This window comes from Meriones unguiculatus, chromosome 21 (genome assembly GCF_030254825.1).
Source record: "Meriones unguiculatus strain TT.TT164.6M chromosome 21, Bangor_MerUng_6.1, whole genome shotgun sequence".
Taxonomy (NCBI): Eukaryota; Metazoa; Chordata; class Mammalia; order Rodentia; family Muridae; genus Meriones; species Meriones unguiculatus.
The window spans coordinates 35880774-35907652 of record NC_083368.1 but is presented as its reverse complement, the minus strand read 5'-3'; the positions used below and the strand labels follow the sequence as shown (position 1 = coordinate 35907652).

At 43.1% G+C, this 26879-nt stretch overlaps 1 protein-coding gene across 1 annotated transcript in view; it reads right to left on the bottom strand.

Moving 5' to 3' along the window:
• Positions 1-782: 782 nt before the first annotated feature.
• The window catches only part of Asb4 (ankyrin repeat and SOCS box containing 4), a 40942-nt gene continuing 14845 nt past the window's right edge, over positions 783-26879 (bottom strand). Inside the window, exons 3-5 of the mRNA XM_021655166.2 lie at positions 9973-10463; positions 3889-4002; positions 783-2909 (exon numbers count right to left, since the gene is read on the bottom strand). Of these exons, the coding sequence (XP_021510841.1) occupies positions 2721-2909; positions 3889-4002; positions 9973-10463 (794 nt within the window). The 3' untranslated portion in view covers positions 783-2720. The remainder of the gene's footprint in view (positions 2910-3888; positions 4003-9972; positions 10464-26879) is intronic.

Sequence of the window (26879 nt, the reverse complement as noted above, 5' to 3'; positions counted from 1 at the left end):
GTGATGCTTGCATTTCAAACAGACTTAGTGAATAGCTACATTCTTCTTTAAAAGTTTTGGAAAATGTATAAATTTAGAACTTCCTGAGTTTGTCACAGTCAACCTTATGAGTAACCAAGATCAATGATGTTACCGTCTTTTCCTGGGCTGATAACGCATTGCAAATGGTTTGTTACTTTCTTATACCTCCCATCTTTTTCTGACTCTTCTGTTCATATCAGAACCTACTGGGTTCCAAATGGAAGAGATGTAACATTCATAACAGAGACATGTGTAAATGCAGAGAAGGGCAAAAGGTTGCAGAGGAGGCTCTCGCTCTTATCAAAGCTGCCGCCTCCCAAGGAACATTCTGAAGAGAGCTGTTTTTCTTTGGAACATTAGATGTCTGTTTACAGAAAGCTCTCCCAGAAAGTACAAAGGCGTTGTGAGGGTACAATTTCCTCTGTTGCTTTGCCCAGGGTTAAGTAAATAGTGAGAATGGAGGAAAGTGAAAAACCCAGGATGTCAGAGATGGTGAGAAGTGGGCCAGAAGCATTCAGTTCAATTTTCTACTTATCATTAAAGTACACTTACTAAAATGGCAATGGCCTCCATTTTATTTTGGTCCAGCCACATTTTCCCCTTTCCTTTCTTTTGAAAACATTATTTGTGTTGACAGGCACAATTCTTCATTCTGTTACTCTTTCTTAATGTTGAAGAAAACAGTGAAACAAGTCTGTGTCACTGTTGAAGAGTCAATATTGTGCAAAGAAGACAGCCTTGTTGATAAATAACTCACGAGAGAGAACATCAGGACTTTATTTAAGCTTTATTGAAGGTTAAAGTACAGAAGTAATCACATTAAATCCACATGCAAGCAGCTATGCTAGACGAAGGCAAACACGCCAACACAGCAACGTAGTGATAAACATTCCTATTTCCCTACGTGAGGAACACCATTTCCGCTGCTTCTCAGTCCCTCTTTACCTGTTATGAAGCTCATATCACACACTTTCCTGCCAGAATGTTCCTGATGGTGGAGAGAAGCCCCCAACCCTTTGAATGTTCAGAGATGTATGTGATGCTCAGTTAAGCAGTACTCTGTCTGGGTCATCTGTACAAATTCAACACTCTGTCCCATGATAAAGATCTTGTTTTAATACAGAATTATTCTTTTCTGAAATCGGTTAAGTTGAAACTTCAAAAACATGATCATGTCCACCTACATAACACTAGAAGTAAGGGGGTTGCAGTTCACAAACACAGCTAAATGGGAAACTACTGGAATAGTTGACATCACCTCTAGACAACAAAACACGAAAGCACTCAACACCAAACAAGTAGCAAGGCCACACAAAAGTTAAAGAAGCCTGCCCACTGCAGCAGGGACACGGTCCACACTTCAATACTACTTTAACTACTGAAATATCTGTGCCCAGAGGCTGAGTAGCTAGCCCAACAGTGGTTAGTGAGAACCAAATTAGCAATGCAAGGTTCTCCGGGAGTCCTACCGGCATGATTCTACTAGCAAACACTAAATAAGCCTTACAACGTACTTCTTTCTAATGCTTCTCAAGTTTGAACCATTTCCAAGTCTCTCATTTAGCCTGAAGGGAGCCACTGGAGAAAAAAAAAATGCAGGATTTTTATGTATCAACTAAAATGCTCTAAAAAACTGTCAATGTGCTCCATGAAAAGACCAAGAAAATCAACTGAGTTCTTCCCTTCACAACTGCTTTTGCCCACTTGCTTAAACTTCTTTCTCATCTACCTGGCAGCCAGAGTGTAGAATATCTTTCCCTGGAGTCTGTGAAGGTACTAAATAGGAAACCGTACAAAATAGAACACTGGACTGTTTGAAGAAACTCAAAGACATTTACTCTAAAAGTAGCAGGTCTCTCTACACAACTCTCCATGCTCTGTCTTCATGGTTAAAAAGAAAAAATCACACACTTCAAAAGCACACTTCAGAAAGGTAAGCACTAAATATGAGTCCGCACCTGTACTCTCGCCCCGTCACTTCATACTGCAGTCACCTGCTTGTATGTCTGGATCCTCTGTTAAACATGTGACCCTGGAGGACAGGAGTCCTGCCTGACTCAGCTGTGGTCTCCAGGGTCTGGCTCAGTGAGTGTGTTGAAATGTCTATTCCTGGACTACTAAGTGGCCTGCTTGCTCTTTCTTATGTCTATCTAGACTCAAAGATCTTGTTCCCACTGTACTCCTGCGTATTTATCACCTAAATGAGTGGATGACCTTGGTTTGGGAGAGGAGGCATTTCTAAAACTAGTAATGTCTGCTCAGTAGTCATAGGCGGGAGATGCCAAGCTCAAGAGCCCGCTCACAGAACCTGCTACAGTGAAAACGTATTACTAATGTAAACTTATTACTGATGATGTAGAGAATGAGATTGTGGGTCCCTTTTCAGATGAAATCACATGTGATAGTTTTACAAAATACCTCCTAGAAAGGTACCTAATAAAAGCTGTCACCGTGTGAGCTATTACTGCTATGCCAGTGTCTACCTTCTAAATACAGTCGTGTCTTTGAAAATTCTTTAACTACCCTCGCTTGTTCTCCCTCAGCATGCTACTCTAGGATTAATGACATGGTATTTGTAAAGTGTTTGGAAATCCCTAAAGTGTTGTAATCGACCCAAGTACTATATTATGTATGCAAACTATGTCTACCCAGCGAGCCCACTAAAATATCTGGGATTAGGAACTGTTGTCTCCTAAGACTTAATAGATGATTCCCTCTGGCTCCAAGAGCAGGTACTTCTTCAGTGCCAACGGAAGGGACAGCTTGGGGATTGCTTTGTGGCATCTGTTGTGTAATGCCTTGCGAATGGCACATCTCGATAGGTGCATGAGGCTCCTGGGGGTGTTGCCACACACCTTGAAGAGGGAGTGGTAAAAATCCCAGTGTTTCTGGAAAGCAAGACAAGACAGGTTAATTTCAGGGAGGCGCCACGGCGTACACGGATAAAAATCCACAATGATGCATCCGCCCCTGTTTCACACATAAGAATAGCTTTCCGGAGTTTCTGATAGTGTGCAAAACTGAGCACAAAACTAAAATGGGGTGGTTAGAAAGTGGGGAATGATAACACTGGGAAGAGAATGGGGAAACACATTCACAGTCAAGGATATGATATAAACTACCATGCCTGAACTACCTGGCCCAGTTCAAGCCAAAAATGGCAATTTTAATTTAACTCAATATGATAGCATGCTCTTTTTGCACCTGGTAAGAGCTACTGGCAGTGGCTAGCAAGCAGGTAACTTTAAAAGGTAGAAGACTTAATACTTAGCAGAATCCAGATTATACAACTGCGCCATTTGCCTCTAAGACCAGGGAACTTTGAACCATATCAGACACAAGCTTGACTTCTGAAATCGAGAACAGGATGCTCCGTGGGAAGGGCTGGTTTACAGATGGAGCAAAGTCTAGAAGTCCGAGGACTTTGCATGCGACTCACTGCAGACTCTCAAATAGTATTTCCTGCTTTGCCATAAGCGCTGAGAGATAGTTAAAAGTGAGTGAAATAGCTACATAAAACACTAAACTTTTCTGGAAAAATTGCTGAGTGAGCAATCCCAGAGAGCATTATTTAATCCATTTAAATCGAAGGAAAATAAAACTGCCACCTTCATATATTCAGTCAAACTTCTGTCAGAGAAATTCCCCGAGAGACTCCCTAATATCGCACATTTGACAAACATACATAGGGTTTCACACTTTATAAAGTACTATAAAGTACTTGTGCTTTATAATCCTTTGTTTCATTGTATTTGAAAGGGCTTTGAAAGCATGCTCAAAACCAGCGCTTCAAATTAGAAGGCCGCGTGCTTATCTGGAGGTCCCGAAGCACTCGCTCATGAAGAGCACAGCAAATGAGTCATTTACCTCCAAGTCATCATCAGGGATGGCTCTTCTCCACTTGATGTTCCACCTGATGTGCTCGTAGGCATTGACCACCACTTCAATCGCCCTGGGACAAGAGTGGCAAGCCTGGATCACCTGCAGAGGAGACAGAGACCTTTGCCACTCGGTGTGTACACACGATTCCCAGCTCTCACAGACGTGACTATTCCCCAACCGCGGTTAGGCACGGCTTTGTGCACCTGGAGTTGCCCTTAAGTGTGCTTTGGGATTACTGGGACCCTGGACTCTGAGACTCGCTCAGGCAACACAGCAAGACCATATCTGTAGGAAGCATTCCTATGCCAGCTATGCTGTCTGGAGCACTGTGCTTTTAAGAAATGCACATCTTTGGGGTATTGCCATACTGCCTGATCCAGCGTAGATGGCCATATTAATGAAATCGAACCAGCTTTTTTTTTTACCAACCACGAGCAACAAAGATGGGATACTAACAAGAACAAGAAGACAGGATGGGGAAGAACCCGCTTGCCCTGCCCACAACTGAAGTGATGCTGAGAGAGGCTGGTCTCAAAACATACTTCCTGCTGCTTCGGGCTCTGCAAGGCTGCGGAAACTATTATTATGAAGTGGCTGAACGATAGTAAACCAATAGGCCTACTGGTGGCCACGTGGCAATGCAAATTTCGGAGTTGCCCGTGAGTCAGCCAAAAACATCTCCCATGAACAGCACCTGTAGTGGACTAGTGTTGCTGGATATTTGAAGGCTTAGTCCATCCTCGACGTCCAGTTTTAAAGGCTTAGTCCGCCATCATCATGGCAGGGTGCTTGCAGACATGGAGCTGGAGGAGGAGTTGAGACTTTTACATCTCGGTACAAAGGCAGCAGAAGGAAACTGACTCACTAGGCCTAGCTTGATCATGAGACCCTTAAGCCCACAGTGACACACTTCCTCCAACAAGGCCACACCTGCTAATAGTGACACTCCCTATGGGCCAAGTATTCAAACACATCAGTCTGTGGGTGCCATTCCTAGTCAAACCACCACACTCTAACTCTAACTATTACTTCTGCCCGACCGAACACTTGATTCTCAAAGCATAAAGGCTTCTTTTTAACCTGTCGGCCTCCTGGCTTTATAGGCACTCAGGTTTCTTCTCGAGCCTCAGTAACTATTTCACCCAGGCAGTGAATGAATAAATAGATACATAGATAGATGGATAGATACATGCATGCATACATACACAGTGACAGATAGATAGATACACACACATACATACATTCATACATACAACATATATAAATAAATGATAGATAGAGACATAGATCGATACATAGGCAGATAGGCACAAACACATACATACACCCAGAGAGAGAGAGAGAGAGAGAGAGAGAGAGAGAGAGAAGAGGTAGCAAATTCTACAGCATAATTTTACACTGATTGCCAGGAACCTAAACTAACACATGACAGGGGCAGCCACTGTGGGCCCCAAAGGAGAAGCCACTGCTTAGCCTCTGATGGTCTGGGAAGCAGAGGACAACAGGGGGCTTCATACTCTGTCACTCTCCGGTGACTCTTTTCTGCCATCTCAGAACAACTAGACAGAGATGAGGTCTTTCTCTAAAACAGTCCTCGTTAGGGAGCACGTCAGATGCAAGCCCTCATCATCTGACCCTGAAAGCACAAGTAAACATGACAGATTCAAGGGCCTGGGCAGATGACTCGATGGATGGAGTACTCTCTGGGCAAGCCCAGAACCTGAGTTCCATCTGCAAGACCCTCTGCAGAGATAAGGGAATCCCATCCCTGGAGCCTGCTGTCCAGGCAGCTTAACTAACTGGTAAACTCCAGGATCAGAGAGAGCCTGTCCCAGAAACACAGTGGGAAGTGGTGGATGAAGTCAACTTTAAGGTGGCCTTCACATCCATTTACACATGTTAATGCATACCCTGACATGCACTTGCACACACACACACACACACACACACACACACACACACACACAGATTAACGGTGTCCCCTCAATTTTTTCAAGTGCCGCTCATAAGACAGTTCACTAAGGAACTCGCCAAAAGCTACCTTGAACTTTATATAGAGTTATATTTTTGTACACACACATACACACACACACACACACACACACACTTATTATCAAGGGAACTGCTTGAACAAAGGGCTTCACCCACAGCACTGTTCAATGGCAGAAATTACGCTTACCTCCCCCAAATCCTCACATTATCTTTCCCTTCCCTAGGGGGGAAAAATGTCTTTCTTGCCCTATAAGAAATCTCAATTTTGACTCCCCAGGGTGTCACTTCCTTCTGAATTATGCTAGCAGGACAAAAAAAAAAAATCAAATGTCCTTTTGTACCCTGTAAAGCAATCGTAGACCCTGTCATTCTCCACCCCGCCCCATCTCACTTAGGTAATTTATACATTGGATCTCAGTGAAAGGCAGCACCTCCCCATCCGCTTTGCACTGGAAAGACAGCATCTGCAGCTTTGACCTTGGTCCTTGTAAATAAGGAAACTGAATTCCCCATCCGGGAGAGAACAAACCACTTTATCTTCTGGATAAATGAGTCGGTCCTTTGCCTGTTGCGAACACGACTTTCTCTTGGGGGAGTCGGCCTGTGGAGCAGTTGTTCTAAATCACTGGAAAGCATCTGCATAGTAAATCTCGAGTTGTTCTTCCACTTTCCCATTCTCGCACGCTTTTGAGGGGCAGCAATAAAACTGGTGACTGTAGCAGGCAGACACTGGTAGCCAAGTCCTCGCTGAATCTCTTTGGCAATCAGCTAAACCCCGGGCAGTTAGGGGACCGAACAAAATGAAGTAGGAATACACTGACGGTATTTCTTGGGACACAAGACTGAACGGTATGTCACAGAGGAGCCACCGAGCAGGACTAGTGCTAGGAGCTCTTACCCCGACCCCAAAGCATGAAGGACAAGGAAAAGAGGAGGACGGGAAAACTGTCTTGAGCACTCCCACCAGACTGGTAGGCATGCCACGCCCACTCTCAGTCTAAATGCTGCAGAATAGTTCACGCTAGTGCCTGCAGAATTCGAACAGGAAACTTATCTGAGAAATAAAGCAATATATTAGTAAATTGTACAGCAATGTATGGCCAAGCAGACACTTGGGTTCACAATCACGAGACCTCTGTTCCGAACAGAAGTCTTTCTGTGTGGGAAAGACTTCAGACCTCTGCGCACTCCTAAGACTTCTTATTGCAAAAGAGAGTGCTTCAAAAGGGAACGAGGGAGGTGATGTTAAATTACTAGAGACCTGATGCACATGCTTGCTCAGCAGCAGAACTGAGCTCAGCCTTTAGTCTCAAGGCAGTGTCCCGGGAGCAACCATCCCTGTGATGGGAAAGGCCCTTGGATCAGGAAGAGCCATAGCCCTGATCAGGGTGCTCAAAAGATGTCTGGTACTATCCTAAGCCCCATAGCATCATTTGCTAAAGGCTACCGAGCCACAGGAACCACGCTCAACATTTTAAAACAGTATCACAAGCAATAAAAAAACAAAAACAAAAACTATGGGACAGAGTGAGGGCAGTGTGTCTCCCTGGTGCCTGTGTCTTCTCCAGCCTTTTCTCTGGAAGGAAAATGGTGTGAGGACCTAAGTATAGAAAATAAGACTTGTTCTAAAAATGTATTTATTTATTCACTTTGATGTGAGTGTGTGCGCATCCAGGAGCTAGAGTTAGTCACCCGACTTGGGTGCTGAGATCTGAACCTGGGGTCCTCTGTAAGAGCAAAAACATGCTTTCTAAAGCGAGGTGTGTTAAGGGGACAGTTTGCTTGACTTTTGGAGTTCCACTATAAATAATAATAAGAGCCTGGTAAGGTGCGAGTGAGATCTAAGGAGGGAGAAATGGGCAATGGGGAAAATGCTTATAGATATAAGAAGACAGCGAGGGTAAGAAGGGCAGTGCCAGAATGTACCTTAAGAAAAAGAGTACGAAATATGTGTGGTATACTATGATCAGGCACAACTTCATTCTGGTGAATGAAGGACTGTGTCCACATGCCTATGCCAAAGAGTTTAAGCCAGTAATACCCACTTCACGGATGGGGAAACTGAGGCTTAGGAAGCTAGTAATTTATTCAATCACTCCCTTATGAAAATAGTGAACCAAAATTTGATCTCAAATAACTTTTTGTTTATTTATTTTTGTTCCTGTTATGAATAAAAAAATCTAAATCTAAAATGAGTGAACTATATATGACAAAAGTGGAGATAAAAATGAAAGCAAGAAAGGAGAAATTACAGACAATTTGTAGAGGTTAATGGCCTACAGATTCTTGCTTTTTAGATATAATTAACAGATATCCTGAAACAAATGTCATTACTGGCTAAAATCTGCGATAAATATAAACCTTTGTTTGGAAGGACAAAGAAGTCCTTGGTATAACCTGATACAAAGATGTTTACAGGGTTTGCAGGGTGTGTATGAGCTCTTGTGGGCCATGTGTTAGAAGTGGGTGGTTGTCTTGGCACAAATGTTAGAGAAAGTGTTTCAGAGACAAAAACCCAGGCCAAAGACTGCTCTGCACTCAGCCATCCTAAAAGCTGACTATTAGGACCAGACTCTTAGCTCACTTATTTTTGCTCTTATTTCCGGAGAGTGAAAGCAAGAAGCTCAGACTCTTCTACTCTGTTGATTCCTCCAGTGTAATTGTGTGAGATGCGCCAGAAAATGGAGCCTCTCGAGATCCCGACTCAGACATCGGTGAGAATGGAACAAACAACTAGTAACAGACTATGAAAATATTAGTCTTGGGGTGACCTCAGCTTTAACCCATAAGCTTAAGGGAAGGAAATGAATCCTCAATTAAAACATTGACAAGCAAGGGAAAATTCTCTCCTGAGTCCAGTATCAAGGACCTCACCACAACTTAACTGAGTATCTGAATGCTCTTTGGGTTATCTGGAGTTTCTCCTCTTTGAACTCACTACTCTTGAATGATTTTTATGATTTTACTTTTTCTTCCCCCCCCCCCCTTTTTTTGTTTCTTTGTTTAGTTATTTGGTTGGGTTGCTTTTCGTTGTTGTTGTTATTTTGTTTTTTTGTTTTTTTTCTTATTCTAATCTTGTGAGACAAGGATTTACTATATAACCCAGGCTAGCCTCAAACTTACGATCCTCTTGCCTCTACTGCTTTTATTCTGGACTAATAGAAGCATGACCACCATCACTTCTGACTGCCCTCTCATCTTTATGCCTATCCCCCTAAGTTTTTCTCACACTGCAGAATTGCAGATCTCTCTCTGTCTCTCTCTCTCAGCGGTGGCCCCAGTCAGATGGACTGTTCCTCAAATTTTTCAGCTTCTCTAAATTAAAGTTTTAGAAGCTCAGTGTCATCTGGTTTGCTTTGTTAATTGCGTTTTGACTGCCAAATTAATGAGCATCATTAACCTGATGCCAGCACCTCCCGCATTCCTCTGTTTCATCATGCGCTGTGCTTATTAAAATGACCTCGTGTACTTTTGTCTCCCAAAAGACTCTAAGCTACTTGAGTAGGTATCTTGTCTTGGTCATATCAACATCATTAGCACCTGCTTCCTGCCAGCCCATTAAAGATTATTAATTAGTATTGTTCAGAAAAGAGGTCGCGCCATATGATACAATGTGAATAAAACCTTGAATCAAGTTGTCTAAGATCAGGTCTTAATCCCACCACTGCAGGAGCTCAGATGACTGACTGGATGCCTCTGTTTCCTCTGATGGAGAACAGGGACGATACATCCTTTATAGAATTACCGATGGAATCCAGTTAGCAAATACAGCATGTTTATAGCCGTGTGCTGACTTCATTACAAGTCATTATTTGGTCCCCATGTGTTGGATGTCATTATTGCTAGCTTTTGTCAAATCGGAAGAATGTGCAGCTCTTTGCTGGCTGTAAGCTAACTCGTGGTCTTTAGACTAGAGGTTGGGTAGGAGTGATTGCCTGTCTCCCCCCCCCCCCCTGCACTGACTTTCTATCTCCTGCCCAAAGTTCAGACGGACGTAGAGAAGGATGGGAAGGTCTGATGGAGGTCGGACACGGTTAGTTCAAAGATTGAAGCTTAGGTAAGGGAGGGCAGCCTCACCTTGTGGAACTGCGGGGGGTAGATGCGCGCCGCCCCGTGGTTCAGCAGCAGCTGGTAGCAGATCTCGGGCTGGGCCGCCGGGCGCACGGAGGTGACCTTCAGCACGTACTGGATGGCTGCGCAGCCGTTGATATCCATGAGGTTGGCCTCGGCGCCGGCCTCCAGCATCATGTGCATGAGCACGTGGTCGCAATTCCAGGCGGCCTTGTGCAGCGGGGACTTGAAGTCGTCATCGCGGGCGTTGACCTCAGCGTTGTTGTCCAGCAGCATGCGGCAGATGAGGTGGTGCTCCCTGCTGTACTCCTGCTCCTTGAAGCGCAGGGCCCAGTAGGTGGCGATGGCCAGCGGGGTCTCCATGTGGGCGTTCGTGCTATCCACGACGGCCCCATGCTCCATGTAGAAGGACACCAGCTCCGAGAGGCCGAAGTGGGCAGCCGTGTGCAGGGGCGTCTCCTCATCCTGGTTGTTGGTTTTCAGGTTCACGTTTGCACCTATGAAGGGAGACAGAACAGACAGGTATTTAAACACCCGTCCTTCATGTGTACAACTTCCTTCGTGAAGTTCTCCGAGCAGGACTCTTCCTGGAGGGTCCCCTTTAACCTCTGCCTGTCATTCAGGACTCCCACCCAGCCGTAAAGGGCCATTTCTGGAGCCAAGGTAAGTTGCTCCTTAAGCCAACACTGGTGGCTTCCTGACTGCTAACAAAGGCACCTCGGAAGAAGAGCTGACGGTCCCTCCCAAAGCCTTGACCACTGCTCTTCATTCCCAGGTAGCGATGTCTGTAACAAAATAGGTTATACCGTTAAAATGTCAAACATTGTTAAAAATGTGACTTTTTTTTTTTTAATTAAACGTTGGAAAGAGGTAAAGGAGCTTGCTACCAAAGCCTGACTACTTGAGTTTGCTATCTGGGACCCATACGGTGGAAGGCAAGAAACCAAGAAACAACTTTGTTTGGCATGTGGCCCTGTGAGTTCCATGTGCATGTGCGCACAGACACACACACAAATAACAATAGACAAAGAAATATAACTTTAAATTTAAAAATAATGGTTATATTTAAACAGTCGAGGCACATGTAAGAGACTTTAAATTTTGTAGTTTTTTTAATATAAATGTTTACTTATTCACATACGTGTGCTCGCTTCTCTCCATGTGTACCGCATGCACGCAGACGGCCCTAGGACTGGAGTTACACGTGGTTGTGAGCATTCCAGTGTGGGTTCTCAGTGCTGAGCCCATATCCTTTGCAAAGGAGCACGTGATCTTAACCACCGAACCATCTCTCTAGTTCCTAAAAATTGTTCTACCTGTTTTATAAAATAGTGTCTTTCTTCTCTTTCAAAGCAGACTATGGTGACATGAAAATTTCCCAGTACATTGACTGAAGTCACAGCATCACAGAAGCTATGTCTTTGTAATATAAGGAACACGCAAACAGAAAGAGAAACACACAAACAGACATGCACACACATGCACACAGAGGCATGCACACACACACACACACACACTTTTTTAGCCCCCAAACAGCCTAAAGGTCCTATATTGCATTGAGAAGTGTAGAAGTTGGTATTATAGAGATAGTCACCAAGGGCTGGAGAGATGGTTTAGAGGTTAAGAGCACTGGCTGCCCTTCCAGAGGTCCTGAGTTCAGTTCCTAGCAACCACATGGGGGCTCACAGCCATCTATAATGAGATCTGATGCCCTCTTCTGGAGTACAGGTATACATGCAGAGAGAATGCTGTATACATAATAAATAAATAAATCTTAAAAAAGAAATAGTCACCAAAAGAAAGGAAAGATAGACTGCTTAAGAAAAAGACTTGCTAAACGATTGTGCTCAAATGATAGCTTAGGAAGGATTTTGAGAAACCCACTTATTCAACACACCAGGAAACCAGTGTGAACTTTCATTTTCTGATAAGAAAGTTTGAGGATGATCCACCTGAGAAACTAGAATTTTCCTTCTGTGCCTAATTTAAAGGGGTGGACCAAACGACCCCACCCTATGTGCTAGCATAGGTAAGTCATTCTACAGAAAATTTTCATAGTACTTCAAATATAAGTCCAAAGAGGCTGTTGCTACTGTTGCTGTTATCATTATCGGTGGCAGCTGTGTTGTGTATATTGCTCTAACTAATACCGATTTGGAATTGGACCATGTGCAGCTTTGTGGCCTAGCGCGTTTCATACACTACCTCATGGAATCCTCCCACCAACGAGGCAGTAGATGCAGTTTTTACTCTGATTTTACAGCTGGAGAAAGTTATCCTTGGTTTAACACTTTGCTACAGAGTACGCCAAGCTAGTGAGTCTGCAAGCAGAAATAGGCAACCAGACAGGCTAGTTTGAAGAAAACTATGGCTTAGCGGACACTAGGCTCTTCTCACTTCCAGGAGGCAGAACTGTAGACAAAGCCATCCTTGCTGAGCCCGTGTTCATCAGTATTCTGACCCGGAAGGGTTCTGGGTGAGGGCTCCTTTCTAGTCAGGTCCCTGCCCCGAGAGTGAAATGGAATGAATAGAAATGTCTTCCCGGAAGCCCTGTGCAGGGTCACTTCAGCCGCAGGAGAATTTCCAGTAAGAAAGAGAATCAGAGTCAGGATGAAATTTTCAGAGGCCAACTTATATCGAACCACAGCCTTTGTTTTTTAATGGACTTAGACATTTACTCTTGATCCTTGACCTCCTGGGATAACTGAATGCACGGTAGATTCATCTTTTCTGTGCTGGAACTTTTCATTTTTATACTTGAATCGTGTCTCCAGCAAGAAGTTTCCGAAAGAATATATGATGCTTTTTTTTATTTTAGATTTTTTTATTATTATTATTATTTCTTCAAGAAATTGGAGCCCAGAAGTCCAATGTTAGGTGGACTTTCATCACTACATTTTTTAACAGGAAGATACAATGTATTAGTGTTCAGCAACTTCCATAATAAAACTTAAAACAGGAGAAGCAAAAGTGCCTGCAGCCATGGAGATGACAGTCTGAAATCACGCTGTCTACAGGGCCAGTTTTCTCTGGAGGCTCATCTCAGCTTCTGGTGCTGGCTGCTGAGCCTTGATGGCCCTTTGCTTGTAGAAGCATCGTGTCAGTCTTGACCTCTGTCTCCACATGGCATTGTGTGTGTCTCTGTGTGTGTGTCTGTGTGTGTGTGTGTGTGTGTGTTCATAAAGAAGAACCCTACACATAACTCAATAGGCTCATCCCTCTGCAGAATAGCTTCCTTGTTAGCCCAGTGGTGTTATCTGTGGTAACTGTTTCCAAGCACATTCACAGGCTTAAGTGTTAGAAATTGCAGCTTCTACACATTGTTTGTTTATTTGTTTGTTTGTGGAGTAAAGGAGGAAGGGAACTCAAGCTCAAAATATAACAAATGCAAATGATACACAAAAATATAACCACACACAACATTATTGTATCATATCCCAGTTAAGCGACCCCCTCCCCTCCCTCCCCCACAGTGTTTTACTTATGTAGCCTAGTCTGGGCTCTAACTCACGAAGATCAGCCTGCCTCTCCCTCCTAAATTCCGGGATTAAAGGCATGCACCACCATGCCTTGGTGTGAAAACAAACATTTCTTGATGTGAAAGAACCTCCCCACCCCTGCACCCTTCTTACTCTCTTCCCAATTAAAACTTTATCCAGCCATAGGTGATGCTAGCTACTTCATAAACCTGTTCAGATAGACAAGTGTTTTCCTTTTCTTTTAGTCTTCCCACTTGTGTGTACAACTCTGAACCAGACCGTTTGGTCTTCTTTTCTAAGTTTGAACAGAAGAACCGTAAGAGAATGTTGCTCTGTTTTGCTTCCTTTACTTGACACTGGGTTGTGATGTTTGCTACTCTGTTCTTTTTGCTGGTTTGGTCTCTCATCATTATAAGTTGTCCACAGTTTGTCCTTTCTATCAGTGATAGACATGGAATGTGTACTTCAAGTGCTCCTGTGTAGGAGTTCATCAGGCTTCTGATGCTATGAAAGGAGCAGCTGCACCATTGAGTATACATACCTTCAGTATCATTAGATAGAGTGAAGACATGCTGCCGGACCAGCTTGTATGTCAGTAACTCGTGCGTGAGGGCTCTCGTTAAGCCACACCCTCATCAGTAACGACACTGCCTCCGGTTAATCTCAATCAGCCTGGTACACACACAGTGATAGCTCATTGGATTTTAACATTTTCCCCTAGATACTAAAATCGTAAGTTTGATGTGGTATAATACTTGCATTCCTTTTAAAATTGGCTATCACAATCATTTCTATGCAGGAAACTGTGATTTTAAACACCATTTAAAAATAACTAAATAATAGTCTATGGGGTAAATGTGTCAGGCATATAAGATTCTTTTTTTTTTTTTCAAAATTTTGATCTTATAACTAACACTACAACTAATAAGTGGGTGTAAACTTTAGTATTGTGCCTGTGGAATAACTTCCAGAAAACAGAATTATAAAGCAAAGGCATCCGATGTGTTCACATTTAACCCATTGATGTAGTGGACTAGCGATTTCAGCTATCTGTGTTACATATTTTTAAATTGTTTATGCTAACTGATGAGGTTAAAAATTCTCATTTCTTAAAAATTTAAATGTATTTAGCTAGATAAACTTACATTTGTTAGCGTGTGAGCCCTTCCCTGGCACGGCTGCTGAATAGCCGTGAAACCTACCAGTCACACCCTTAAAGGAGACTGACTCTTCCTCTCCCTGCAGCTAGCTCTCAGCTCTTAGTGGCTCTCCAGTTTTCTTAATGGCGAAGCTCACCCTTCTCTGGGAGAGTCCCAGAGGCTAGAGGCCTCTGTGGCTCCTTCTGTTGGCCATTGCTACCGCTCCAGGCCCTGGGAGCCAATTTCACCCAGTGTCTTCCCCTATGTTGTCAAGTCTAGGAGCTGGAGGAACAACGCAAACAGGACATCATCGCTGCAGAAACTGCTGCCACATCTCAATGGCATGTCCCTAAACAAGCTCCCTTCTCCCCGCACAGATATATTTATTTTTTGGAAGAGCTTCTGTGGGCAACGGAGGTGCTAAATGCTCCCCAAACACCCCTCCCCACAAGACATGCCTTGTCTTCTCCCATTCCACAGTGACACATGTAAATAAGATACTCTTCCTTTACTCATGATGTTTGAAGAATAAATACAATGTCCTAGTTGACACAGACAGGCAAAAATGTGCTTACAATGATATGGTATGAAATTCAGTAGGCTAATATTTGGGAAGAAGCCGTCCTAAATAACGTAAAAACGCAGTGGTCTGCTTAATCCCACAGGTAGAATCCTCAGAGCTACATACTTTGAACTTACAAGAGTATTTTATATTGCACTCTCAAAGGAGAAACACCTTGGGACAATTCTGAACACACAAAACTAATATCACCCTGATTTTTATGATAGTTGCAGTGCAAGAAATACCCATAATTCTATAAAATTCCAAAGTGTTTTGTATTTATATGTAAAATGGAGTTAGCTTAGATCTTTATTGTGTTACTATATCCAAATATCTATTATTAAAGTAGCACTAAATCTTAGAGTTTTCTAAATATGCAATAATAAAGCATTCAAAAAGTTAAATGCCTTGAAACACTCAGATGGCATACCTATATTTGAAAGGTATTTCTTTTCAGCCTCCATACTCTTTTTTTTCCCTAAGATAGTGTTTTTACAGAACTGCCTAACTCAGCTCTCCTTTCCTTTTCTTCATTTATAGAGGTAGCTTCCAGTCTAAAGTTGATGTTTTTAATCATTGTCAATATTGCCTTTGATTGAACTCAATGAACTACAATCGTTTTATTTCCATGAGCTTACGTATTCTCACTGCTTTAAACAACCACCAGATTCAAAGTTTGTCGAGATAAACACCAGGAGGTCAGAAGCATCAAGGTAGCCAAGGCAGACCCTAGAAGGTCAGAGCATCCTGGCCTCTTCCTTTCTCTCCATCTGCCCTGTGGCTTTGGACGATAACACGGAGGACTGCCAAAGGGAGGGGATTGTGCAGCCACTCTATGATCCATGCTTCTGGCCAGAAGCTGGTGAGCCACAGCCAGAAAGGGAGAAGGAGAGGAATATAATTTTAAATCAAATTTGAGTTCTTAATCAGCCTTATATATCTAAGTTTTGAGTTGCGACTGAAGGTTTTTCTTACATGGGCAACTTTTTCTTACCCAAGATTTAGCTGAAGGGACGTGAATTTGTCTCAGCTTTCATTCCACAATAGGGAGAAATTAGATCTCCAAAATGATTACAAATTTAAAGGGATACCAGAATAAAAACCAGAAGTATTTCATGACTATATCATGTGAATCATACATGATTTAAATATAATTGTCCATATCCAATAAAATGTTTAGGTAGGATAACTCCTGGCGTATCTTTTAAGAAGTCAAGACTCTGCAGACATGTATCTGTTGGCATCATATATTTAAAATAGCAATTAAAGCTGAGCCTAGTGACACAGCCTGTAATATCAGCACTTCAGAGGCTGAGGCAAGATCAAGGTCAGCTTGAGCATCAGAAAGAGTTTAAGTCCAGACTGGGCGACTTAGATCTTTATATGAAAATAAAGAAATAAAGGAAAAAGATTGCCTAGCATATACGAGGTCCTAGTTTCCATTCCATAGAGGAGGGCGTTTATTATTTGTTTGTTTTGTTCTGTCATGGGTGTCTGGGGTTGTCCCATAGAAATACCCATAGAATTATGGGTATTTCTTGCACTGCAACTATCATAAAAATCAGGGTGATATTAGTTTTGTGTGTTCAGAATTGTCCCAAGGTGTTTCTCCTTTGAGAGTGCAATATAAAATACTCTTGTAAGTTCAAAGTATGTAGCTCTGAGGATTCTACCTGTGGGATTAAGCAAAGACATCATTGGAGTTCTACTATCATGTTCTGAAGTAAGCCGTGTTGCTTGGCGCTGGCTGCCCGTGAAGGCTGTTGTCTGAAGTGGTCCCAATGGGGAGAGATTTCGGTGGCACTGACAGGGGCCATTGTGGGATGTAAGGCATGCAATGAAAGCTGGGAAACAAAGATGCCTACTGTGAGCAACTACAAGAATGGAACTGTCATTTACTGAGACAGGGTAGCTGCAGGGGGCAGGAACAGCTTCCTTCTTGGCGTGTTGAGTTTGACATTATTATTAAACAGGGGTGTGGGAGTGGTAAGGGTTCTGGATATCCGGGAAGAGGGGCAGGCTGGAAATAGCTCAAGCGAACACCAATGGGTGGTATTGAAGCCACGGGACAAGATGGGATGGGCACAGCCATAGCTGAGTTTAGACAGGAAAACTTATAGAGATACACCAACACCTCACTGCAGAGAAGAGAATGAGGCGCAGTCCATGGGGCTGATGATAGTGAGCAAAGGAGTCGCCAATCAGCTCAGCTCTGTACTTTGTGGCCCACCACGCTCCTTCAGTGGCCTGTCCTCAGAGAAGGCTCCCTACCGAACACCTACTGTGGTGTGTTTTCTTGTGGCGTGTTTTCTTTAGCCACACCGAAAACAGGAAGCAGAGATAACAAACTAGTTCCCTGCGCCTCCTGAAGCAAATCTTTTTCATATCAAGGCTTATCTGCCCGCGTCTCACAATATTGCTTCTGATCCCCAGGGAGGCAGATGTTTTTCAAACAGCCCATGTTTATTTATCATTTTGTTTATTTTAAAGTTACTGAACCTGAAAGGAAAGCTAGATGTATGCCTGGAAAACAAGATGCAGGCACTGACTGCGTTCAGCCATCTTAGGTTTACTTCATTTTCTTTTATCTTTTTAATTCCAAAACCCACTGATTAAAATTTAGCCAAGTAACCATAGATAATAGTAAACGCCACAGGCTCGTGGAAAATGGACCGTTATTATACAATCGCGCATCAATCGTGTGCAAATTAAAGGAGGCTGTATCTGCACCTGAAACTGTTGAAATGGAGTTTTTTTGTAGAAATGAATGTCATTATTGTCATTCAACTGAAAAAAGAGAGGCTAATCCAGAGGAACTTTTAAAAAAATAGCTATGAAGTTATAAAAACAAAAGAATACAGACTTCTTCCTTTATCCAGGGATGCCGTTCTGCTCTGTTTTGCTTTCAGAGCAAGAGGAGGCCTGGCCCAGTTCCAGAGACAGAGTTGAGTGGCCGTGTCTGCACTGATAGGGGACCCAGTGCCAAAACGGTATGAAGCCTACAAGGAGAGGGCAGTGAGGTGGCAGGAAGCATCACACCAGAAGGAACCAGCTGAGTGAGCATGGATTTTCTTCTCAGAGGCAGCAAGAGAAGTAAAATCTTGGACGAAAAATTCTGTCTCTGGTGGAGCCAGTATCCTGACAGTGAACAAGGGTCCATTAGTCCAGAGGCAGTAGGTGGTGATGTCTTTCTGCTGCCTTACAGAAACTCTGCTCAAACAAGTCTCTTTTGGGGATACAAGAAAGAGGCCCATGTGTCTCCCTCTCTGCCCCCCTCTCTCTTCCCCTCCATCTCCTGTGTGTGTGTGTGTGTGTGTGTCTGTCTGTCTGTGTGTTTGTCTGCCTGTGTGGTGTGTATGTGTCTCTGTGTGTGAGTGTGAGTGTGTATGTGAGCATGTCTGTGTGTATATCCGTGTATGTGTGTGTGTATGTATGTATGGTGTGTGTGTCTGTGTGTACATCTCTGTGTATCTGTGTGTCTGTGTATGTGTGTCTATGTGTGTGTGTACGTGTTACTGAAGCTGAACCCTAGAGCGTCATGCTAGCAAGCGCTCTATAGCTGGGCTACACCTGGCCTTTTCTCGCTTTTTAGTTTGAAACAAGGCTTCACTGTGTTGCCCAAACCGACCTTTAAACTCACTTTGCAGACCAAAGTAATCTTGAATTTGCAGCCCTCCTGCTCCAGCCTGCTGAATTGCTGAGATTATAGGCGCGTGACACCAGGCTCAGCGAGGAAAGGGGCCTTGGAGGCAGACCTCCTACTAACACAGTTGGGGGTTTGGGCACCTGTTATGTCCAGGGCCCCTGATGTGTGATGAGAAAAACTGAGGCTGCCAGCCAAGTCCTCAGTCAGCGATGATAGGCTGGGAGTGGGGGCTGGCTCTTAGCCAAAGCAGGTGGCGGCTGCTGGTTTCCTGTCGCCGCACTGACAGACTATCACAAGCGAAGTGACTCGTCATGGGGCGAGTGAGGTGCATCAACTTATCATTCCAGAGGCCCGAGACTGGACACACGTCTCAGCGGAAGTGGTAGTTAATTTTATGTGTCAGCATGGCTGGACCGGGATGGACAGATACTATGTTGGATTCTTTTCTAGATGTTTCTGGGGAGGTGTTTGTTATAATACAAAATACTGGTTTTTGTTAATATGTATATGTGTATATATATATACACACACCCACTAGAATGTTCTTTCCCACCCCTCTCCTCACTTTCCCCTTTGCCTCCCCACCAAAGAGTCCCCCTTCTGCTTCCATTCCCTGTACATATATGGAACTCACATGTATATTTTGCACACCTGAAGCAAAGGCGACCTTCTGTCTTACTCCCTGACCTCGTTGCTCCCTTGTTTCCCTTTGCGGAAGTGACTTTGGGTGGGGGGGAGATTCTCATTTGAATCAGTGAGCTCTAAATAAAAACAGATGGTCTTTCCAACCTGCAGGAAGGGGTTCCCCACCAACCCACGCCCTTCCCTGAGCCTCCCTCAGATGGGAAGAAGGAAGGGAGATTGATTTACACAAAGGCCCATACTCTTGCTGCACTAAATGTGAGTTTCTCTGCTCGCTCTAAGCCCAGCATCAGCATTCCAGGCCAGCATTTCCCAGATCCTGTCCTGTGCCATATCAGTACTGTGTGCTGTATTAAAAGGAACTCTGTGAGTAGATAAAGGGTGCGTTCTGTGGAGCTTTGTACAGATATAACCCATTTACAGGTTTAACCATTGCCTCCAATGCTAAGTCCTCAGCCTACTCAGTGCCTCCATTTAATAGGTGAGCACTAAGATCCATGGGGCCTGCCCTGTGACTCTGTTCTACACAACTGGTGAGTAAAAGTCAAGCTCTTAACTCAGGAAACCTTACTGCACAACTTATATTCCTAGGAATGACTTTTGAGCTTAGCTGTTTTTCTTTTTTTTTCCCACAACCAAGACAGGCGTGCGCCCACTGCCCACCCCAGTCCGCCCAGAAATGTTAGCAAAGGAGGAAGGGCTACAGAGCTGTGTTTTATTTCCTTATCAGAAGCACCAGAGAATTCGAGTTCCCTGGTTGACGCTCAGGCTAGGGTGGAGACCAACTTTCTCGGGACAGGGCAACGGCAAAGTGCAGGACTGTCCCAAGACTGATTTACCTTACCAGCGACTCTCGGTAGCCAAGGTGAGACAGCACCACCTGGTGGGAAGCTTGGGTACTCTGCACTGAGGTCAATCTATCACTACAATCTGGATTTACTAGTTAAACTATTTGCCCGCAGCCTCCTGAGATAGATGTGAAAGTTAAGGAGAGCGCGGATAAAATTTCAGGTGTGCAATTACAATGCACAGTAAATGTTTTGGCAGAACTGTGCTCTATAGCCCAGCCTGGCTTAGAACTCACCATCCTCGTGGCCCAGTTCCCTGAGCACTGGCACTGTAGGCAAGCGCCATCACACCTGGATTTCTTACTATTATCATGGAGCCCAGCCAACCTTTCCCCAAGGTTCTTCTGACCTCAGCTACACTAATCCAGCCTTGCTTACAGAGAGAAAAATCACTTTCCACTTCTTAGTTGGGCTGGTCCTCCTGGGTGGAGAAAGGTTTGTGTGTGTGTGTGTGTGTGTGTGTGTGTTGGGGGTTGGGGGGGAGCGGATGCTACCAAACTCCCAAAGCCTCAGTGAACAAAGGCCAGGGATGCTATCCGTGTTCAGAGTGTCTCTCAGAGGTGTCGGACAAGGCCCCTTCTTCAGTTCCCACACTCCCAATGAGTAGAAATGTATTAGGAGCTGGGACGTGCCTGATACTTTTGCCATTTCCCCTCATTATGAGTTTTCTCACTTAGAGTAATAGAAAGCTGAGGTGAGAGCCTCGGGATCTTGTTGGTTTAGCCATTAGCTCCAAATACGAGCCCTTGATCCCCTGATGAAATTGTTTAGATTGTCTTCTCTAAGTCATTACCTGCAGAGGTTACAAAGAAAACACTGCCTTTCTGTTTCCAAATCTGATATCTCTTTTTTTTTTTTTCTAAATGGTGTTTAAAATGTGCACAGGATAAAGAAGCTCAGGCTCCTCTAAGCAAGAAACAAAATTATCGAAGTGCTGGTGGGAATTAAAAAATAAAGTAGTTGAGGCCCAAGGAAATGTCACCCTTTAATTTCCAGTTCTAGACAGTTCTGGCTACCGGACAAAGATAACACACCCAGGCTGAGAGCTTTCAAAGGAAGCTGCAGTGGCTTTCGAAGGGGGAACACCAAGTCAAGAGAGACAATTGGAGAAGGGAACTGGAGGTACCAGTGGGAGGGTTCTGCCTGAGCACAACACCTCACAATTTATGTTTGAGAGAATAGGCTGCAATAGCCTTGTGGGTAAAGGCAAAATAATTGGTGGATTGGGTTTTTAAAGAATGAAACTGAAAAAGCAGCCGTGTAGTAACTGTTGAGTTTAGAGGCGGGAGCCTCGCACTGCAACAGGCTGTTTCTGTTACATGGTATCTTGTAGCATCTCCTTGCTGGGGGCCAGGGTTTGGGCCGTGCCCAGCTGTTTCTGTTACCTGATTTCTTGTAACTCCTTCTCACTGGAGGCCGAAGTTTGGATATTGATAAAAACGGTGCTTTTAATTACCGAGTTTGATTTTAAGAAAAATGAATGAATGGATTTTTTTAAATATAACTTTAATCACTTGTTTCCACTTACTTGTCATGATACAGCAAATCAGAAAAGCCAAATGAAGACATTATCTCATTCAAGAGGACAGAATTGTTCTCCCTTCTGGGAGTCTGCTTTTAAAGCTAGACCTTCTATGTGCTAGGAAATGATGAAGTGAAGACAAATGATTGTTTTAGGGGAGCCAGAGAAGCATCAACTATTTTTCATGTCTTCTGCCTTCTCCAACTTCAGAAAAGCAAAACACCTCATGCCTCATGGTGGTTGACTTTTTTCAAGCTAATGGAGCTCTAATATTTTCAAGCTAGTGGAACAGTTAAGCTTGTCAGATCGTGTCAAGAAAGCGCAAAGCTTTTGTTGGAGTTTTTAGTCGGTCCGCTGTCTCAGAAGGGAGAGCAGCATATAGTTTGCGGTAGAACCAGCATGGACTCGATGCCAACAGCACTGAGCCTGCTTATATGACGCAAACTAGGTGAACCCCCCTCAACATCTCTGAGTTTCTGATTTCTTGTCTCTAAAACGAGGGAAACAATGTGCATTTCACGTGGTTGTCCAAAGGACTGAATGAGACATTTTATTCTAAAGTATCTGACATACCCATACTGCACAGGCTTCATATACATTGTTTTCCTTTCCATTTTCCCCTTCTTGTGCACATGTACTGACAACATCAATTTTTTTTTATATGTGTAGAGCTGATGCTGTTAACTTTATTAAGCAAGCTTTTTCCATTAAGCATTTATCCTTATTCATTAGCTTGGAGGACTGGCACACAAAGATATTAAATTATTTACTCAAGTTTAATGAATGAAATTGAAAACCTTTTTTCCCCTGCTTAACATGAATATGCCCTTTTCAGTATGCAGAGCCTTGTTGCATTTATTCTGAAGCTATTGCTAAGTGCTTAGTTTGGAATACAGGATTAATGAGCCCAGAGACATGGCGCTGGTCACCATGGCGACCAAACTAGCTTTCTTCTGTTCCAAGCTCAAACAACGGATGTAGCATGCTTAGTTCTGGCCCGTACTATATAGCAGAGTGTTCTTTTTCTTATATCTGATTCCCCGTTGTTGCTTCCAATTACTCCCTAATTCCCTTGGAAAAATAAAGAAATAAAAAGAACATCCTTGGCTCTTTGGGGGCTTTGCTTCTCCAGCTATCTACCTAACCACCTTCCTGAATACATTTATCTCTCCCATCAGCTTCTGTAGAGTCTGACACCTGAATCACATTTTCCTTTAGTACGTAAATGCCTGTCATTCTTCTAGCATTTTTTTGGAGGGGGGGGGTGTCTATCAAATTCAGACAGCTGACTAGATGCCCTGGTCTCCCAGACTTTGGATCTCATTCTCTTCAGTGACTTTCCTTCCCCTCAACCCTTACTCACAGCTTGGACTGAGCCATGGCTGACTCTGGTTGGTCTCTGACAATCACTAACCCGCACATCCAATTTTCTGACATAACCTTCTAGCTTTACATCTTGATTGTTATTTGCTATAGCCATTCCGGGGATTTGTCCATTCTTCCCTACAATCTCCTTGTCCATTAGGAGTTCCTTGCCTTCATCCCATCTGCTTCAGATAGTCCTATGTCCTACCATTTCAGTCCCTCCCCTGCCAAAACTTTAAATTCCTTCCATTTACCACTGTATCCACCCATGCCAGGAGTGACAGCAACCCTGAGGGAAAGAGGCACAGTGTCAGTGCCTGCTCCCAAACAACTGAATGCCATCTAACAAGGACCACCCTGCTGCTGTAGTAGCATCAGAAACACAACTGGTACCATCACAAAGGTCAGCAGGAAAATTTAGCTGGCCCCTCTAGGCTGCCCAGCATTGGGCTTCCGAACTTATTTCCCCTGCTCTATAATCATTATCCTAAATGTCTTTCTCCTAGTCTTTAATCCTTGTTCTTTCCAGATCTCTTTATGACTTGATTTGCTTAGGAAATACTATGCAAATGGAGACTTCTTCAAACCCTGAAAACTCATATATCAACTTCCCATCCTCCCCCACCCCTTTTCACTCTAGGTTATGATAGAAGTGGGGTTTTCCTCTACAAAGGCAATCTTACTGCCTTCTCTAGGTCTCATTTCCCAAACTTCTCAGAAACCTCATTCCAAAAATTACTCCTCCCCTCTTTCTTGTCTTTAAACTTTGAACACTGAGTAGAATTCCCATCATTATTTTATGTTCCTATGTTACATTAAAACAAAAACAAAAATGTTTCTCTTGCCTCCTCCTCGAAGGTTTTGCTCACTCTCATGGACAACCTCACTTAAGTCATCAGTGTCCTCCATTCTGTTTCTGTCTCTCAAGTTTTGCAGTATCTAACAGTATCCATGACACCTGGTAGACAGAAATCTTTTAATCCCCAACTTACTATATCTCACAGTAACACTGAGTATGTCTGACTTCTCTCTTCTGGCAAGAAAATTAATGCAATAACTCAAAAACTGAATACTTTTTTAGTAATGGTAATGGTATGGCTTTAGCTACGCTGTTCCCCAAGCACTGGCTCTTCTTCTGTGTTGAAGATTTAATATAGATTCAGCAGTCAACATGCAAAACGCACTATACATTTTGCTATGCTGGGGGAAAAAAGGCATCTGTCCTCATGAAACTTACAAGTAGACATTAATCAAAGAACAAGTACACTCTAAGTATATAAGTGTGATAAAAGAAAGCTACAATGTTCTTTCAGAATATGACAATGTCCTGTAGGATTATAGAACATAATGTGCAGCTTTAGTGGTGCTCATGGTAAATGGACTTCGGAATAGACGGCTGTTTTCAAATCTCACACAGGAGCACATTGTAGCTCTGCAAAAAAGAGCAGGTAATATCCTGTGCAGGTAGGTTTACTATGTTTGCACTACCTGTGACCAAATGCTTAGAATACTGGCAATTTGACCTTGAGCCTATAGGAAGAAGCTGGTTAGATTTTTCCTTTGGGGAATCTAACTAGGAAAACAACAAAACAAACAAAAGCAAAAAAACTCAATGACTAATCTAGCCAAATCCCTCAGAATGAGTGAAACTAATAATTTATAAACTTCACTTAGACTTCAGTCATTCCATCTTAGAGGCAGGGAGACAGCCAAGGATTCTAAGACAACGCAGCCAGTCTGCAGCAATCCTTTCAGAAAGCAAGCACAAAGGTAAAGATGGATAAGACAGGAAAGCAGCAGAAAACAGTCACAGGATCAAAGCTAGGGGACTAATTTGCAAAATACGACATTAAAAAAAAAGCAGGAAAGAATTCATGCAGAAAAACCTTCGGGAACATTTCTCAAAATAGAGAAGTATTGCAGAGGTTAGAAGGACCCAGGAAAATAGCTAAAAACAAATGCATCTTGGCAAACCTTTGTGAAATTTCAGAACAGGGGTAAAGGGAAAAACCCTAAACTCTCCAAGAAAGAATATGATAGGTCACAAGTAAAGGCTGGAAAACAAAATGACTTCAGATTTTCCAGCTGCATCTTGAAAAGCAGAGGCTGTGGGAGAATGCTTCTGTGATGCTAGAGGGAAGTAATTATGAATCTGGGTTTCTCTGTCAGTCAGGGAAGAACAAATGCACTGAGTGGCGTTTATCATTGCCAGCATGATTTCTCAGCGCTCTTGTAAAGGATATGTGGACAGCTCAACAAAGCAACAAACTAAGATTTTAAAAGGCATGATTTGCAGAGGGCAGAATGTGACCTAAAGAGAGGAGGGAGACCAGGATGGAAAGGAAAGGTCCCCAGGGTGACAGCAGTTGCCAGAGCTGAGGGGGAACAAGACTGAAGGGACTCCCCCCACACACAGAAAATGAAGTTGATTAAAATACTCATTGAAGTTAAATATTTTTTTGTAAAAAAAAAAAAAGAAACGTATAGCAAAATTAGGCTTAAAACATCAATGAGTACATAGAAATCTAAGCAAAAATGTGACAAGATAATGATAAAAAGAAGGTATTGTTATCCTAGTTTGTAGCAAGCTTCCTGGTTCTAATGAAATTGCACTGGGGACCTGTGGGCTGGAAAGGACCTAATGCAGGTAGGCAACCCTCAAAAAAGGGATAAGACATATGTTTTAATCATGCCACTCTCATTTTGATTATCATAAAGCTTACATTGCTACATCTTCTCCATTTTTACATATAAATAAATGATAATTATTTGGCAATATGTAAACACCAGAGTAATCAATCAAAGTAGAGAAGTAAAAGCAGTTGCCTTTAAGGAGGAAAATGGGTACTGCATTTTTCATAATGAACCTTGAATATAATGTCTTAATGTTTTTCAAGGAACGTATTCTTCTGGATTTCTGCTATTTCTTGTGACACTATAAATCATCTTCTTATACTACAGTTGCTAACTGCTTGTTTCCGGTATGTAGAAATATAATTGACTTGTTAGCGAGATAATGAAGTTGCTGGACAACTGTTAAGCTCAATTATTAGTCTTAACCATTCAATGGTAGATTTTCTCAACCTTTTTTTTCTGCTTTCTTTCTTTCTTTCTTTCTTTCTTTCTTTCTTTCTTTCTTTCATAGACAAACATAATTGTAGGAAATAATGGCACCTTTCCCCCTTCCTTTCGCCCTGCGTACATTATTTCTTTCTCTTTCCTATTTCTGTTAAGACCCCCAGGACAGAGATGATGAAGAGATGTGGAGAAAGTGGCCTTGATTCTGAAGGGGATTACTCTGAACATTCCACTACCACCGACCCTGCTCAGCGCCGTGTCTTACAAGTGTGACGTGATTCTCTCTAAGGGATACAACAGAACTGAAAAAAACTGCTATCTGATGGAGATGAGATAGGGCTCCCTCCTCCCCCAGCTTATTTCAGTTCTTTCATTCAAGCATAGGAGACAAGGTGAAAGAAGGCAGCATTGGGAATTGAGAGATATTCTCCGCCATCCGACGGAGGAAGATTTCTGAGCAGTGGTGGTCACAAATGTCATTGCCTGTAACTCACTGTTTTCTGTTTCTCTCTTGTGCAATGAGAAATTTTCCCCTTTGTTTTTCATTTTTACCATTTTTATTAGTTACATATTTGTGCCATCACAGTGCACAGCACACGTGTTGAGAGCAGTGAGGTGGGGGGGGGGGAGAG